The following is an 18,272-nucleotide window of genomic DNA, read 5'->3' as shown; positions in this document are numbered from 1 at the left end:
AAATCTTTGATTTCGGGAAACGTTTCCTTCATTGCAGATTGGTCGCATCAGAACGAAATTCTCCGGAAGCTCTGTTTTTTTTTTCAACTTCATTCTGGTCGAAAAACGAAAAAAAGCAGTTTTTTAATGCTTTTTTTTTTCAACCACTGACATATCTAAGTGGTGCTAGCCGAGCGGGAGCGACAAGCCCGCCGAGACGACGAGAAACATGTCACGCCCTCCGGCTCGAATTCCGTCTCGAAATTGGCTTCAGACGCCAGGCTTCCTCCTGCTTGGCCCCTCCTAAGGTTTCGCGTTTCCGGAGATGGCCCGTGATGTTTTTCTCTTCGTGTGAATGATAGCAGGTATAGTGACTATTTGTAGCATGTGCGTTTCACCAAATTATCTAGGTAACCGTATCCATTTGAACGAGTTTTTTTTTTTTATTTTCGCGACTGGATGTTTGTAATTTTTTGCAGCAAGAGTCGCATTCACTACTAATCTTGGGGCGTGCGAAACATACATTTTCTTACCAAAATCATCATTTTAGGGCCGTCATTTTTCGGCTGACACCGAAGCAAGTCAGAGATGACCTGTGTCCTGAATCAGCTATACAACGTTGATCTTACTCCGTGGTTAAGAGTAGGAGTCTTCTTCAAACAGCGAGCTCACCACAAGCCGGAGTATTGTACACAAGTCACGTTTTATTCACACGCAGAAAACATTTTTCTATACATTGTTTATACACAACCTCTCACAATCAAGGTGAGTATTTTTGGTTTTTTTTTTTTACCCTTGTTCTCGTTTTTTAACCCAACAAAGCGTAGAAGCATTCTCCATTCCTTGGTCAAGCTGACGGTGCCTCCACTCAGGCACTGAGTCGTAATTTCTGCAAAACAGACAGAAAAAATAGAGCGAGGGTGCACCGTGAGTAAAAGAAATTATAAATCAATGATTTCAACGGAAAATGCGCCTGTGTAAGCAGTAGGCTTAAACGAGCACAGGTTACATTAGGTTCAGGGGCTGTCCGGGAACTCTAAGAAAGAGGGAAACGTGGTATTCTAATTGCTGCTGCAACGTTTTGAGGATTTCGGCTTTAAAAAGACGCAGAATTTTTCTTCAACTGACCAACACGGTTATAAATCGTCGTCAGATTGATACTGCAGACAGCAGTGATGGAGAGTATGCTGGTGGGCGACTTCTTAGGGGGTGTTACGGTAGTAATGTCAGCGGAGCTGTATCGTAAATATATCAGACATTCTCATTTCCTGTTTCGCCTGTGCATAAAGAAATGCTTGAGCTTTTAGTGGCCTCAATAATACACACTGAGAAACTTCACTTCAATGTTCACTTCACTTCACTTCAACACTGAACGTGGGATATAGAAAAACTACATTCAAGCAGTACGCACTCCTCAATTTGATTTAATCGAAAACAATATAATCCAACTGTCTTTTTACTTCTGCTCTTTAGGATACAGAAACGGCACTTTGGAATTTTGTGATAAAAAATGTGCAGTTTTGGCCCTCGTGCAGCCCCGAAGAAACTGCCAATTCACGACTGTAAACAGCTGCAAATACGCTCGCATTGCCATGCTGATGTCATATAATTAGCCAGGTAGGCATTTCTAACGGCCGAAATGAGTTTCCGATGGCTGAACAACTTACAGTAGTGCTTGTAGCCACCGAACAAGGGAGCCGCGTAGGCCGGCCCGACAATTTTGGCTGCGGGTGCTGCATAGGCGACCGCTCCATACGCTGGAGCCAGACCATAGCCATGCCCGTATCCGTGGCCGTAGCCATGGCCATAGCCCACAGCAAGAGCCGGGTAGGCGACCTGTAGGAAAGGAAAATTCATAATTTTTGGGCAAAAACGAGGTGCCAGATGTCCCCAGAAGTCTTCTATATAGGAACCCCTAACCTGGATCCCTCGGTGCTACTACTAGTGGCAAAGCAGCCAAGAGAAAGGAAAGAGGACACATGGAAGAGCTGGCTGCGCTAGTCTGCTCGGAAATTCATGCACTAATGAGGGAAATATTTCACAATTCCGTCCGCTACCGCGCAGGGTTGAATACACGGGGTTGCTAAGCTCCCCGAAGGGCTGAAGGTGGCACCTGATTTCCCCTCTTCCGCCCAGCGTCTGGGGAATGCTCCACCAGTGACATCTATTGAAGAACTCTGCGCATCCTATGGAGCATCTAAAAATAATGCGCAGGCCATTTCTGCCTTCCCAGAGACAGTTGCATTTGTTTTTGTTGTTGCTGTTGTACGATCACGACGAGTAATCCCTTAAATGGCATCCGAAACAGCTTTTTAGCGTTTGGAACGCTTTTAGGACATGGTGAATAAAAGCGCCGAGCCATAAGGTTAGGTGACCGTGAAATAATTGAGCGAAATATTACCGTTCTGCAGATATCAGATACACTCGCTCAAAATATTTCCATTTCTTTCAAGTGCGGTATTCTTGGTGGCCTAGTGTGACGTCACAGCAGCGCCAGTTTAAAATGACTCCACGGCAATTCAAAGGAGAGGGACGGGAAGAAAATGAGCAGAATGCGGCGAGAAAACTACGGAGTGCATGCAGGCACGAAGGGAGGAAGGAGGCGGCCTCTCTGGAGCAGGGCCTCGCGGTGCTGTCCATCCCACCGCCGTAGATCCACTCGTGCGCGGACGCTTTCCCTCCTACTCGCGTGCTTCTGGCGTCTTCATAGTGAGGTTTCGCGTGGACGCCCTGTTCTCGGCGGCAGGCCTGCTCCGGGACCCATAGGGCAGCAGCAGGCGTGGAAGGCACGCTGCGAGTGCTTTCCGAGGAGACGTACCTTGACGGCGGGCGCGGCGTACACCAGCTTGGCCGGGGCGATCACGGGAGCCACCGAGTGCACCGTCTTGGTGGCGTACGACGTGGCCACGGGGGCCACCACGGGGGCCACCACAGGCGCGGCCGCGTAGCCGTGACCGTAGACGGGCGCCGCGTACAGTGCGGGTGCGGCCACCACTCCCGCCTGGGCGGCGGTGCAGGCCACGGCCAGCAGAACCAGGGCGCGCATCTGCCCGTGCGGCGCAAAGAGAAAAATATGCCAAGTTTTTCATCCGCTTCTAACCAAGTCAGTTTCCTGCATTTCGTTGTAGCGGGAGCTTGGGTTACTCTGAGCACAGAGGCTCCTCGATGGCCGGCGCATTCACGCGTAAACCCCTCCAGTTCAGCCAACCTGGAGCTGACCAGGAGCTCCTCACCCGAGCACCACCCGAGGGTACTTAAGGGACACTCCCCTGTCTGCAGCTTCAGGACGGAACTTCGCTGGACGCGTGGGTCCTATGCAAGCACGGGCCCCTCCTCTCCCAGCCAGCGGGGAGAGAGCTCATCGTATGCTGAGTCAGCGTCGATGACCTACGAATGTCAGTGAACGCTTCCGGTATGGCGGCTGAAGGTTTGCCGGACTCTCGAATGCCAAGCCGTGAGCGAGCCGTCTAGAAATGGGAGTAGCGCTTCCAGTATTTCCCGCTGCGTTCGCTTGCTTAAAATTAATACCGGTATAACAAATAACTTCTTTTCTGCGGTTTTTGTTACCATCGGGTTTGCTGTACAGCTCTGCGCTTCAAACGACGCTGCTCTGCACGGGCCCTCCTCAAATTCCCTCGGACGATCAACTTTAGTTCTCGTTGAACTTCCTGCCTAAAAGTTTCCCATCGGAAGCAAAGGCTCTACTTCTTGGCTCATCCCCCCTACATCTTAGTTTCTCCTTCATTCCTTTTTTCCTCTTCGCTTTCATTGACGTTTCATGTTGCATGCATGCTACATGCACTGAGGTTTCATGTTGCACCACACTGGGAGCAACAGCAAATCACAGTAGCGTATTTCCATAACTTCGTGCGCTTTTTAAAACAAGCCAGAGGTGAAAATGAGAGGTTCTAGGCGGGTGAGCAGCGTGAACTCATCGTTTTTTATATATATTTTTATACCGTTTCCTCCTACCTATCTGACAGATGGACCCACACGGCAACGCGCTGCCTAGTTCAATGAACACTCGACTGCAGAAACGTGAATTTGACTATTTATAGTGATTCGATTCGCAACGCTCAATCAGAGGTGTTGATTTCTGCGGATGGAGTCTCAATATAACTTATGCTATGCCTCATTTTAATCTCCCATAAGCGAGATTGGAAGGGAAATATGTACCAAGACGCCCCTGCGTGCCTTTAACCAGGGTGTTGATTCCTTCACAATGAGGCATCACTGCATACATTGAACCCTCTTTATAACGAAGTCCTCGGAACAGGAATATGGCTTAGTTATAAGCGTTATTTGGTAAAAGCGGCCATGGCGAGCTCGCTGCGCATTACGGTGGGCAACATGATACACTTAGAATAAAGCGAAACTGTCATGATGAGTGTTTACTGTGCATACTTCAAGCGGAACAACATTTCTTCTCTCTACTCAACACGAGAACGCACACTTCTCCGTCGGCCCCTTTTAAGTCGTTATACTCCGCAGAACATCCCGAGGTCTCAGTTTTTCTGGCACCCTCGAAGTGGGCGCATTCCGCGGAACCCACCGAATGCCTTCGGATGCTCCGAGGACGCACAGCTTCGGCGACAAATCAGCCCTGGTACTCACGGAGTTCATGGTGAGAGGAATAGCAGGGATTGTAGGAACGAGTGTCGGTGGGCGCACGAAGCTGAGTGTGACAGCGAAGCCCGGCCGCCGGCTGCTTATATACAAAGAGCCTCCTCAGCACACGCGGCGGCCCGAGAATGGCGCCGGAGACCACGTGACCGCTCAGACTTACCGCGGCTTCCTCTCTTTCTCTTTGCTCTTGGCCCGTTCGACTCGATGGCCATTTCTGACGTGACGTGTTCGAAGAAAAATACCAAGGCTCGGTCGTCTTTTGCTCACGCTCTCATCGCACGCAACCGTTAGCGCCGCATGTGTCAGCGGGGAGAGCGGAGGGGAGAGGGGGCCCGCCTGGCGAAACTGGAAGCCCGGGTGTTCCTTCCTGGCCCCGGCGACTACGAGAGTCATGACCCACTCTCGGCTTTCCCTTTCTCCGTTCGGGAATGACATCTGCCGCAGCATACGCTCGGGCGTCTGTTTCATCGGCACCTAGTCTCGGAGACGCGAGTGTCGACGGACGGATCAAGCGCGGCTCGCCATTGGCGCTGGGAATGGCCGCGAAAAAACAAAATTGCTCTCCCCTCGCTCAGCTGTGCCGGAATCGCGCTAGAGCAGCTTCGCGCCTGGAAATCGAGCTTTCTGCTACATTTGAATGCATAGCAGCCTGGTGTGAACGTATCTACAATGGCAGGAAGTGTTTTCGCCGCACAATTAAACGCCCCACACTTTCATGCGACACTCGGACCAGGTGCTGCAATGACTAACGGCGCATGTGACTCCGCCAATTTCGGGCCTTGCAGAAACGCTGCAACAGATGCACGTGCCCTCAGCTATTGGAATGTGAGCCCAGCCACACCTCGAGCAGCTTGCAGAGGTGAGACAAGGGGTGGCTGGTTCGGAGACAGATGAGCGAAGGATTCCTCCAAGGAGCGTGGGTTGCGGAAGCTTCCTTTCCAGCCTTACTTCTCGGAAGTCCTTAAAAAGCGAGCGCCTCGTCAATCAATCCTTGAACTATGCAGTCGGGCTAGTTGGTGTATATCGCTTGAAGAAAAAGAGCGCTAAAAACCAGGACAGAAAGAAGAAGCGAAGAACGAGGAGACAGATGCGCTCTTTTTATTCAAATGTATGATTTGTGCTGCCTCTGTTCGTCGTGCAGCGCTGCGGGGATGTTTGAGAGAAGACAACAGAGGCTGCGAAAGATTTCATTGTGAACGAAGTTATGGAAGTTATTACTGATTGAAGTTATTCGTTGATTAAAACTGATCGATCGATCGATTGACTCACCTATTTATTTATTTATTTATTTATTTATTTATTTATTTATTTATTTATTTATAGAGTGATTGGTTTATTGATTGATTGATTGATTGATCGGTCGATCGATCGAATTTTTATTACGCCTTTGCAACCTTCCTTATCTATCTCTCCTATCTATACCCATAAAGAGAAGTACTGAACTGACTCGAGATGCACTAGATACGCCAATAATTCCAGTGCCCTGTCCTCTGGACCCGCCGGAGCACGACCCCGCACGCTCTCGCCGACTCGGCCGCTCATCAACAGCAAGTGATGCACCCGCAGCTGTCACTGGAGGACTCATTAAAAAAGACGTTCTTCGGCGGCCCTCCTTTCTCCGCGTGCGTCTGACATTCCTGGCTACTTAACTCCCTGTGAAGAGGCCGTGCTTCGGAGAATCCGCCTGGGCGTCGCACTGACCCCTGCTATGCGAGCAACGTGGACTTCTAGTCTTGCGGATCCTGCTCTGCCCCTGTTGCTGAGGCGACATTGCAACACTTCCTAGGCACGTGTCCAGGGTTCCAAACAGCCCGAGTTCGACACATGGGCGCCGCCGCAGGACATCGCGCAGGGACGCACGGCCCCCTTAACAAGAAACTGCTGCACTCAGTCATTTCCGAAACTGGACAGATCTATCGTTTCCTGCACTGAACCCGCACAACTCGTTTTTTTTTTTTTCTTTCTTTCCTCCTGTGCCATGCCTCTGTACTGTTTTGTTCGTTGTTTCCTTGTTACTTGTGCCCTGTGGCAAACTTGCACAATAAAAAGAAGACTGGCGGCCCGTCTCCGTTTCTAGGCGACGCCTCGGAATGCGCAGAGCTGCCCGCCATGCTGACAAAGTAGAGGGCGCTTGGTGCTGGGAGAAACATTTCGGCTGGCGCTTAACTGCACCGCATTGTTCGGCTGTCTCTGCTCGCTGCGCATGCGTAGAGTGTGTGCGTAGCTGTGTTGGTGTTGGCCTGGATGAAACATGGCCATCCCCGTACCACGGAACCGCGGAAAAAGCTCTTCGTTCGTCTGTCCTTTCTGGCCTCTTCGTACCTAAATTTAAACTCAAAGCGGTATGCTTTGCCCCGAAACAAACTGCGTGTCGTTGGAACGTATTTGCTCATTCGTGCATGCATAACGTGCTCCCTTAGCATAACTGAAACAGGCTTGCTAAACCAAGAATAACCAAGAATCATCTCCCGTGCTCTCGCCCTAATATTGAACCCACGTGAAACGACGCGAATTTTTTATGCACTACACACGTGTTTATTAGCGCGTGCACCACCACTCAATACAGGGCCGTAAAAAGTAAACCTAGACCATTGTGACACCTGAGACACCTCAACTGCGTTTCTACGGAGGGATGACGTCTCAAGCAAACCGTACCCCGAAATGCCCGAGTGAGCTATAGCTCCACCGGCTGCTCCTGTCAAACCCAGTGAATTATCTTGTCGACCACTGTCACTCTTCGACGGCAGCCCTGACTTGTCCGCAAGGACACTGCCCAGGACAGGACCATGGTTACACGGGCCGCGAGGTCACTGCGATGATTGGAAATGTGCCGTGTTAGTGCTATACCGGCGATGTCGCTTAGAGACAGCGCAATCGCGCCTCTCATAGCTCGAATTTTAACCTCCACAGTTGACGGACGTTAATACACTCTGGCACTCGCAGGGCTAAGCTCTTTTCAAGGCGTGTGGAGCGCACCCCTACAATCGCAGTGTTTGGCAATGTCCGCTAGTCTCGCAAGTGACCTCATATCTCAAACAGTGCCCCGCTTTCTTCCTAGGGGTGCCCAATTCTCTCACTCTGACGAACAGACCATGCTCATGCAGCCCCCAAAACCGCGCCGCGCGCAAGAATGAAATCAAATTTACCCGAAACATCCTCGAGGGCCGCTTTCTGCAAGCGCGGGAAATATACACACGCTTACCAAATTTATGCCATTCACAGAGCGAGCTGCCGGCTGAAAGTTTCCGAGTTTCCTGATTATCCACACCCCATGTGTGCTTTGCGCGTCAGCGTCACGCAACCGACAAGTGAAAATCTAAATAGATACGACAATTAAAATAGAATTGAAATTAAAACGCTTCCTGAAACGCGAGATGCTTCATGAAGCGCAATATCACTCCGCTATTGTTGAGCGAATCACACGTGGAGTTATCTTGTCAACCGTTCGACGGCAAAGGAGACAACGGATAGCACAAAGGAATAATGTCTGGAAAAAGCATACACACACCACTCACGCTTAACTCCACCTCACACTGCGTGTTTTCGTGGCGATATTTTTAGTAGCGCTTAAACAGCGCTTCAAAAACAGGAAACAGTATACCAGGTTGCACGAGTAAAAGTTAGAGTTGATGAAGCATTCATTCGGTGTTCCCTCGTAGTGGCCTGCAGTTAAAAATGAGTACACCTCCAGGGACAAAGCCTCCTGAATCGCTGTTGTTTAGCAGCGAAGCTGTCTGTGGCCAGGATCCAGCAGATCGTCTACGGCGACACACCGAAATGAAAGCAGGCGCAAAATTTCCAGTGCACAAACAGGATCAGGGCCTCCACATTTGGATAGAAGACGGCCTATATTCCCTCCTGAACGGGGTCTTTTCACGAATGCATCGGCGCTTGGCGGTAAAACTGACGTTGAAAAATCATCGTAAGGTCGGTTTTTGCAAGCTGGCTTTCTCACATCGTGCGTTCCACGGTGAAGCATGGCCATCGACGGAGCGCGCGTGGTTACTGCACCGCTTAATTGTAGCGTCAGCTACACTGGCCGAGGTTGAGCACTTTCGCGTGGACCTTGAAGGGCCGTGCTGCGCAAGCGCGAGGAGCATTGGATTGGATTGGATTGGACTGGATTAAATTAGATTAGAATGGATTGGATTGGATTGGATTGGAAATTTAATCCAATTGGTGTACGGGTGTGTAGAGAATTGGGTCTGCACATTCGCCGGCCTGTGAATTCCAGAGGAGTGACGCCATAGCCGCGGCAGACGCACTGGCGCCGGCGCGTGCCCAGCTGTGTGCGCCTCCGTTGCGCAGTAGCCAAGTCTGACGCTGCGCCGGAGCCGCTTGATAGCCGTTTCGCGTGGCTCCTGGAGAGCCGTGCTGCGCATGCGAGAGGAGCAGTGACTGGACTGGACTGGACCGGACCGGACCGGACCGGACCGGACCGGACCGGACTGGACTGGACTGGACTGGACTGGACTGGACTGGACTGGATTAGATTAGATTGCATTAGATTAAATTGGATTGGATTGGAAATCGTTTTAGCAGCAGTAAGCATGATAATCAGCTAATCCTAGACAATCAGGAAACCTAAGAATGACCAGCTGAACCTCAGCTCACGCTTCGTATATCCTGGCATAGCCGAGCTAAGCCACTGCTAATTTTTTCTCCTACCCACCGGCGCCACCTTTTTTCCAAGCGAGTGTGTCTAGAGTTCCGTCCAGATGGAGCGATAACAAATCCTAGAGTTCCGTCCAGACGGAATCCAAATGAGACCTCAGCGTTCCGTCCAGACGGAACTATAACGTACCGTAAAGTCCACACGGTATCGAAATGCAAGCTTTGCGTTCCGTACAGACAGTGCGAAAAGCCCACAGGTCTTATTGAACGTCGAAGTCTCCACCGTGCCTAACACCTCCGATTCAATGTACAGCAGTCCCTGGTTCAAGTACAGTTAAGGGTGTCCTCTTCGTTTTCTAGTGCTTCATCAAGACGGAATTATAATCAGCGGTCAAGCGCCGTCCAGACGGAATTAAAATGAAGTGTCAAGCGGAGAGACCGCACCTGCGATAAGTTCTCCCGCAAAGCATCGCGGTTCGTTCGGGCCCCGCGGCTTGCTCCGAAGTAGTGAGGTTCGCGACTACTATAACTGGTCTGCCGTACTCTCGCTTCTTGCATTTTTAGTGTGACTGTTATAATCCGGGCATAGTCTGCGGATCCGTCCTTGCCGCGCATATTTAACTCAACGGGAAATCAATTATCACCTATTAGTAGCTATGAACCCACGCCCTTTTCGTTTCTCTCCCATTAAATGGGGCAGGCTGATAAACATTGATACGCGTATGTTTTTGTTAACTATACACACCTTCCAGTGGCTGTGCACCCTGTCATCAGGAGCTAGTTAGTATTTTCTTCTTCTAGTACTACGGTGCATCCCTATGCAAAATTGGATTGGATTGGAAATCATTATTCCTAATTGCACTGAGTGTTGACAACGGAGCTCTGTTGTCTACTTACAATGCCTAAACAATGCACCAAGGACTGCTGTATTCCGGATCGGAGGCGTCAGGCACGGTGGAGACGTCGACGCTCAATCAACCATATGGGCTTTTCCTTCTTTCTAGATGCATACGGAACGCAAAACTTGCCTTTCTATTCCGTCTGGACGGCACTTTGGCGCTTTTTATAGTTCCGTCGGAACGCTCATTTGGATTCGGTGTGGAGAGAAGGTTACCCGCAGCACTTCGTTCCGTCACCTCATGGTGCTGCCACAAGAGCAGCTTGCCCAAGAAATTAATGGCCTGCTCATGCAGGCAATAAACAACCACCACGTCATTGTTCTGCAGTAGCTTCCATCTCAATGCGGTGTGGCTGGCATCGACGAAGCTGACAGAGCTGCTGCTGCATCTGCGCATTTGAGCCCAATCATTACTCCAGTGACGTTCACAAGGCGAGGAGGAGCTACTCTGGTGTCATCGTCGGCAGCCAAGAGCTCTCAGCGATTGCTGTGGACCGACCCAAATAAGACCTACGTTCCGTTGCACACAATAGACCCAGAGTGCCGATTTCGGATGCCAAGCGGTCTGTGCAAGCGAGATGAAGCTGTCCTGCATCGCATCCGACTCAATGTGGCTTACATTAAGCGTTTCCTTTTTAATCTTCTCCAGGCGCCCTCACCTCTGTTCCCTACCTGTACAGTTCGCGAGGACCTGAAACACGTTCTCTGCGCATGTCCTCGCTACGAACTTGAGCGCACCCCGGCTAAGCTTTCTGGGCCTCCACGCCTCCTTGGACCCTGGCTTACAACCCGCATGGCAAGTCGCGCAACAAAGGCACTCCTAACGTTCCTCCGGAGCATGTGAGCGAGCTATGAACTCTCACACAAATGACTATGTCGCCTGATTGTGTGTGTGTGCGTCTGTGCGTTTGAGTATTCATGTGTAAGTGACAGTTATGTTCATATATTTTCATCACACCTTGACCCCCCTCTGATGGAGCTGGTCAGGCGCCCAGCCTGGCTGACCTCACTTGCCCATTAAAGATGTCTCTCTCTCTTGGTTCCGTCTGGACGGAACTCTGGGCGCAAGCCTTTCCGAATCGTGTAGTCTCGTCGCCACGCGCGGCGTCTCCCTCCCGCATGGCATGGCCCAGTGCCGTTGTCTCAACCCCTTTGCGACGTACACATTAACCGCAATGTAGCTGAGCCCCCACACAGCAAATCCCGCCAGAGTGTAAGAACTCTGGCTCCGTTGTCTTTCTTTTGTCGTCGTTTTCAACCAGACACTGTGCTACGGGGTCGTGGTGCGACGGGAACGGACGGAGGAGAGAGCCCCCCTTGGCGGCGGAAGGGCCGGGCGCGCCCCGCTAGTCCGAGGGCGAAGAGCGATTGACAGGCGGGTCGTTTATTTGCACGCGCAACGGGCCCCGTCCGGCGGCGGCCGGCCGGGCAGGGAGCGTGGGCAGCGGCCAGGGACGAGCGGGGCGGCGGCACAAAAGGACGTCGAAGTGCCCTTCGCGGACATTCGCCGGGGGGCGCAGTGGCTGTCCCACAACGGCGGCATGCACGCACGCCCAAGAGGCATGGCCGCAGGGCGCGTGCGCTTCGAAATTGCCATTTTGCTGTTTAGCGCACCCATCAACCTACACCTGCTGGGCCAGAAGTCGCGTCGTAGTGCTGGGCTCCGAATTAACTTTCAAGACCTGGGGATCCTTAACGTGCGCCCAACTCTCGACAGACAAGCGTTTTCGCTTTTCGCCTCCTTCTGAAAAGCGACCACCGTGGTCGGGTTCCTTAGCCTGAGCAGCGCACCTTAGCCCCGCTCCTGGTAAAGGGGTCCAACGAGTCAAAAGGTACAATAGTTACGTGCAGCCGAGTCAAGAGGTCCAACGAGGCAAAAGGTCCAATTTGTGTCAAGAGGTACGACGCGTCAAGAGGTCCACCTTGATTTATTTTTAATGCGTGGCATTCTTCGCCGGGTCACATTATAGTGTAACGCCCTGCATTCGCACAAAAAAGCCCAAATAGCGGAATTAACACATTTAACCGTAAAATCAGTAAACGGAGACAATTGGTCGAACAGAATTTTGAAAACCAAAAAAAGAAAAATGAAAAAATATAAATTTTACGACAATGACCGGTTGAAATAAAAAAAATATGCATCTTATAAACTCCCTCTACAAAACGAAGACTTAAAGGGACACTGAAGTGATTTGTAAACATTGCGGGATTACTAGCGCAAATAGTAGTCCGGAGTCCATAGGCCATTTTTCGACCACTCTGAGCGCGTTTACGCGAATTTATCTAGTAGAAAAAGCAATTCGAAAATGTTATCCTCCTCTCTGCACTCTCGCCCATTTTTTGTGGCGTTTTCGTGTGACGTCACGAGGAGACGAGCTGGCAATTGGCTGTGCTACTGCATGGTTCGCCGACCTTCCGATCGAGTCAGTCGGCACAGCGTTTAGATCGCCGGCCGCCGACGGGTCGTCGCAATTGGCTCGCTCAATTGAAGCTAAGCCAGCACACGTTTGTGAATGAAAGAATGGGCCTTTCTTTACTTTGTTAGTTTGTACACTGTATCTAGCTCCAGGTCGAGTCAAGGTCGCCTCACACAAGCGCTGCACAAGGGCACATGCGACGCTTCGCTGACTTTACGCTAGTAGGAAAATCTAAGGCCACTTGAAGGCGGGAGAAGAGTCAACGAAGTCAATGTTGGTACTAAGAAAATAAAATCAACTGAAACTTTTACTGTACAGCGCAAACTAGGGAGCAGGAAGCACTTTTTTGCGCTGGGTGAACAAGCACAGCGGTCAGCAGCACGACCGCACATCTGCGAACGCTTTTCCGTCCAAGAAATGCAATTGCTAGACGTGAGATATTGTGGAAGGTTGGGGGACGCATGGGCGCTATACGACAAATAGTCACCTGAAGTACTTCAAATGATAAAGCTAAATAAAAGTGTGAACTGGTTATACATTACATACCTTATATATCCAGCCTCGGCGGAGCTGGCGTGTGGCCGAGTGTAGTGACACTAGCCGAGTGTTCTAAGGCACTAGGTTATCGTTTTGCAAGTTGCGAGTTCGAATCCGTGAGGGTGCATCGTTTTTAAATGGAGAGCATTTCTTTAACTCACATGTAGCGTCCGCCGTCCGTCCGCAACAGCTCAGCCCGCAGGTGCGCCCTCTCCCCCACTCCCTCTCTCCCGCATCGCGCTACCCTCCTCGCTCTCAACAACAGGGCCGCACCCCTCCCCCTACACTATATAAAAAAATAATACTTACCGGCGCCTGGTCTCGATCCCACGACCCTGCGGGCGGAAAGCAAGGTACATGGTGCTCTTCCCACTGCGCCACAAAGCCGACACAGATTGAAAGGCTACGAACGCGCCTTATAGCCTTGACTCATTCAAACTACGTCAAGAAGCTGCTGATACAACGCATTCACTACCTGTGGGCGGAACGCGAGGTACATGGTGCTCTTCCCACTGCGCCACAAAACCGACACAGAATGAAAGGCTACGAACGCGCCTTATATCCTTGACTCATTCAAACTACGCCAAGAAGCTGCTGATACAACGCATTCACTACCACCAACTCCCCAAACACTAAACGTTAACGCAATACACCCACCCCCTATGCGACGCATTTACTCGAGTCCCCCTCGCGGAGAGATGGGCCCAATTTTTTTTTTTTTTTTTTGCCAGTTGATTTTTTCGTTTTCGGTCGATTTTTTCTACACTGAGTTCCCCATTTTTGGGCCGTAACGGTCACTGTTCCACGAGCGAGTTTGCAGAACGCGCGCAGACTGCCACTGACGCTCTAGCGAGTTCTCGTTAGCGTGCTGCTGCTTGCGGGCAGTGGGCACAGGCCTGAATCAGCACACCCTTGGCCTGGTGCGAACACGCTTTTTACGATACAGGCATGAGTGAGGCAAGCTCCGAATATGAGGGAAAATCGCATGGCATTTGAGCGTCAGCGGTGACGCGGAGGGCGTCATCCACTGCGTAGGCCTCGGCTAGTGATTTCTACGATTCCAATCCGTCCTGGGAGGCTTATCTCAGGCATTTTACAGCCGACAATATGGCAGAAGGGTGGTACGGCGATTACTGAGATATCGAGAAGGCCCATCCAACGGTGCCGTCGGATGTCAAATATGTTGTTTTACAGAACCGAAACCGAAACTTGTTTGAATGCTAACCTCGGACATCGTCCAATCACGGTGCCATCTCCTCGCGAGGTAACAGCTTTAGTTGGTGCGGCCGCCCCAGACCGCGCATGGTAGTTTTTCTTCTTTCCCGCTTTATAAAATAATTAACGACCTATCAAGCGGATAAACGATGAAAGGTGTGGTAATTTGAGCCAGTCTACGCAGTGCAAGCAAAACCGGGAGCTTGACGAATTCACTTCAGTGTCCTTTTAACAAAAAAACCCGCAAAAAACGTTCCTAATACAAATAAAAATAAGTAACATAAAAAAGCCGTGTAAACGCCCCACATTTCCACAAAAATCCAGATTTGGCAGAAGTGACACTTGTGATCGTTATAATTAGCGTAAATGGAGATAATTGGTCAGACAGAATTTTGAAAAACCAAAAATAAAAATAAAGATTTTGCAAAATAGAACTCACCAAATCCAAAATATGCATCTTATAAATGTCCTCCAAAAAACGAAGCCTACACTAAAACAGCTTGGTAAAAAACGTTGGAAATTGCGATTAATAAAATAGAGATGACGAACCAGCCGTAAAGGCAGTCAATCGATATATTGCTGTAAATTTGCATCATTGGCGAAAATAAACAAACTAAAGCTTAAAAGCAATAAAATAACCGAACACCCTTGGCTACTCACGGCGAATTTTCGCTGCGAAGAACTCACACTCTAGACAAGCGGCGTACTGTTTGAATTTCTGTACATTTTTTCTCCTGTGTTCATAAGTTACCCCACGGCCATCACTAACAACCCCCTCGGCTCATTTCGTAGAACGGCTAAAACCAACAAAATGTCCTAGCAATATTTTGTAACATAATTTAGGCGAGCCTATATTGCAATTAATGGCTGCGTATGACGGTTATTCACTTCTGTTATTTTGATGATTCTGGACAATACAACTACTACATGGTTATTGGCGAAAACTAGACAAATGCTGTTTGCCACAATGCATAGATGTATTGCTATTAATGGCTTCTGGCGTCGATTACTGACTGCTTGAGCAATTTTCGAATTTAGTATCTGTGTTCCACTCTATGTGTTCTATACTCGGCAGCAAGTTCAAAACGGCAATAGCTTATGCAGTGTATCGCTCCACTAAAGCGACGCGTGCGCGCGTTCGGAAGGAAATGTGTGGGACATGGTCTTCTTTTTCTCACCTGGTTGCTCTGCCGTCATCGCAGTAAAGACCGCAAAATCACGTAAAAGTCTTGTGACATTCGTCATTCGTTCGAAATATTCGCAGCAATGCGCTGCTTACGGCGCGCGGAGGTACAGTGGGCGCATGGGCAACTTTCGTTGTCGTTCGTAAGTGGCACCCAAGTATAGGACGCATTTTATACCAATTATTCCACGTGCGCCTCAGCAGGGCCTCACCTTTAGCTTCCCCGTTAGTGTATCTCAGTATTCGTAATCGCAAATATTCCCTTGGTCAGTCCTGGGACCTCGTGTGTTCTAGTGATTTTCATTTTTGAAATAGGAACTACCGATCGGGGACCTTCTAAAAGGTTGCCGAATGTTATGGTCTCCAAACCTCACTAATCTTCTTTGAGCGCATAATACAGAATTCTCGCTGCTTCGTCCCTTTAAAGTTAAAGTCAAGTAATTCAGTCTCCACCTAGTATGTCCGACAACGCAGACACATCCTGTCAAGTAGGTAGTAGGTACCGTTTAGGGGTTATGTTGCTCATTTTACATGAGACAAGTGTTCTGAGAAATATTTACTCAAACAGAAAGGCACAGTTACAGGTATTATTTGAAGAACAGGGGAATGACTCAAAAGAGAAAACTTATACACATGCACAACTTATATTGTGACGTTGCCAAGAGATGTGCAAGGTTCTTTCAGTAAGCACAGCTTATTGGAGCGAACCTGGTGCTCTGTAACAATCATGAAGTGAACACAAGCGCTGAAGAAGCGCCCAATAAAGCAACAGGCACAGTCGAGCGTCGTCAAATAGAATGCCGCGGGGTTTGTACGGACAGCGTTTACTTATTAGCGCTATTCTTTCCCCAGCCATCGAATTAGATCAGGAACATTGTTGATATCCAGGAGAAATCTTTGATCAACAATGACGAAAAGGTGACGACAGGGGAAAACCTTCTCCCTATTCAACAAGGATGCCCGGTGTGGCACACGACAAAAAGAGCGAACCCCGGTTCAGCTCGAAAACGCTAAGATCGCCCAGCACGGCCAGGCGCTGGTAAAAAAAAAAAGCAAAGCATGTTTTCGGCAATACATACACTACTGATACACAACTTATGTACTTGAAGTCAAGGATGTGACGGAAGCCCGTCTGGTCGGGATACATTTTGAAGAAGAAGACAACATCGCACACAATCAACTGGTCTGCTGCACGCGTCCTCGCAAAAGAAAGGAATGCTACCTCACGCCTGTCACTGGAATCACTTCGCGTACAGACGACGGAACACACGCTGAATCGCAACTTCGGAGATCGCCCTGTCTGGATGCCGCCCCCGCTGGCGCTCCGCGGTGCGTCTAGGGCTTCTCGGAGAACTTGGCTGTCTGTTCTTGGTTTTTTTACTTAGCAGTTGGGCTTGAGGGGATTTGTTACAGTATTGACCTCTTGACTCGTTAGACTTTTTGACTCGCCTAAGAGCGCTTTGGTCAAGCTTATATCCCAAAAGTCAAAAGGTTTAAAGAGTCAAAAGATCCAATAATCATGTGACACCCGATTCAAAAGAACCAACAGGTCAAAAGATCCAAAGAGACAGAAGATCCAACGAGTCAAAAGGTCCAAAGAGAGTCAAAAGTTCCAACGAGTCAGGAGATCCAACGAGTCGAAATGTCCAAAAAGTCCGAAACCACGTCAGAGGGTCCAACGAATTATGAGAACCTCCAAAGCCATGGCTAGGATGTGCAATTTATAGACAACGTCATTTTATTGTATGTTTAGTGCTTTTTTGGATCCCATACCCGAACTTTCACTTCTAAATGAACAACCTATGCACTTGGTGCCCCAAATTAAGCTGTGGCTAATTTGAACGTTATGAACAACGCCATTCATCAAGCTTGTTTTTATTTCTGATTATTTACTCAGGTTGTTCTTTTTTCTCGTTCCCCTGTCAATGGATGCTATTACATTACAATAATTTGGTAGGTATTGCTTGTGTAGAATGTGAGCTTCAGTGATGTTAACGAGCCACGACCCCATGTCGCTCATATTCGGCTACGCTGCGCTGACTTGTATGATTGCTGCCGAAAATATTCCGGACAAATGTTCTTGCATCTTGTTAATCAAAGTCAACATCCATCAAATAAATGGCCATTATATGGCTCATGATTACACCCACAAAAAACCAAGAGTTCGAATATCAGTGCTGCATTGCTACATTTTTGGAAGCTCGTCACTAGGTTTTCCAGGCGATCCGAGTTGAAGCACGTCATGATAACCTGAAGCCGCTAGTTGCAGTCCGCGTGTCTCTCTTTTTTTGAGACTCCCGATAATACAGTGCCAACCCCTGCTTGTGTGACTTCGCTTCCATAAGTGATTTTTCCCTTTTGTGCAGATAAAGAGGTGCAGGCGGTGGGGAGCTGACGATGACATTGGTCTCGGATAAGAACAAAGCCACGGCCAAATTATGACAAGAATGCTTTGAGGAAGAACGCCGAAAATGACAGATGAGTTCTCCTTTCAGAAAATTAAATCTATGTATGTTCTAGAAAGCATTAAAAATGCCTTTGGGTATTCCAAATCACAAACACACTAAACACACCGATTTCCTGGAATGGGGGTGGCGCCGGGACGGAAACGTCCGGCGGGGAAGAAGGCGCCCTTAGTAATGCATTGGTAATGAGGCATTATGTGTGTTGCGTTATCAGCAAACAGAAGAGCACATCGATGCAAAATGCCAAAAAATTACAAGTTCTTTGTGATTGAGTTAGAAAGCGACTGGCTCCTATCCCCTAGCGAAGGCGACCAATTACGCAGCTGTTATCACAGGTA

The 18,272-nt window shown here is 49.3% G+C and overlaps 1 protein-coding gene across 1 annotated transcript; it reads right to left on the bottom strand.

Moving 5' to 3' along the window:
- Positions 1-674: 674 nt before the first annotated feature.
- Positions 675-5,045, bottom strand: LOC144152610 (uncharacterized). Its single transcript, XM_077683941.1, has 4 exons — positions 4,594-5,045; positions 2,798-3,025; positions 1,647-1,815; positions 675-868 (listed from the first exon to the last, which is right to left on the bottom strand). Coding segments are annotated over exons 1-4 (408 nt in total). The 5' UTR covers positions 4,603-5,045; the 3' UTR covers positions 675-866.
- Between the last annotated feature and the right edge of the window lie 13,227 nt (positions 5,046-18,272).

Source organism: Haemaphysalis longicornis, unplaced genomic scaffold, assembly GCF_048455015.1.
Source record: "Haemaphysalis longicornis isolate Haplotype H1 unplaced genomic scaffold, Haemaphysalis longicornis Haplotype H1 scaffold_9, whole genome shotgun sequence".
Lineage (NCBI taxonomy): Eukaryota > Metazoa > Arthropoda > Arachnida > Ixodida > Ixodidae > Haemaphysalis > Haemaphysalis longicornis.
The sequence above is the reverse complement of the archived record's forward strand: the minus strand, read 5'-3'. Positions and strand labels throughout refer to the sequence as shown.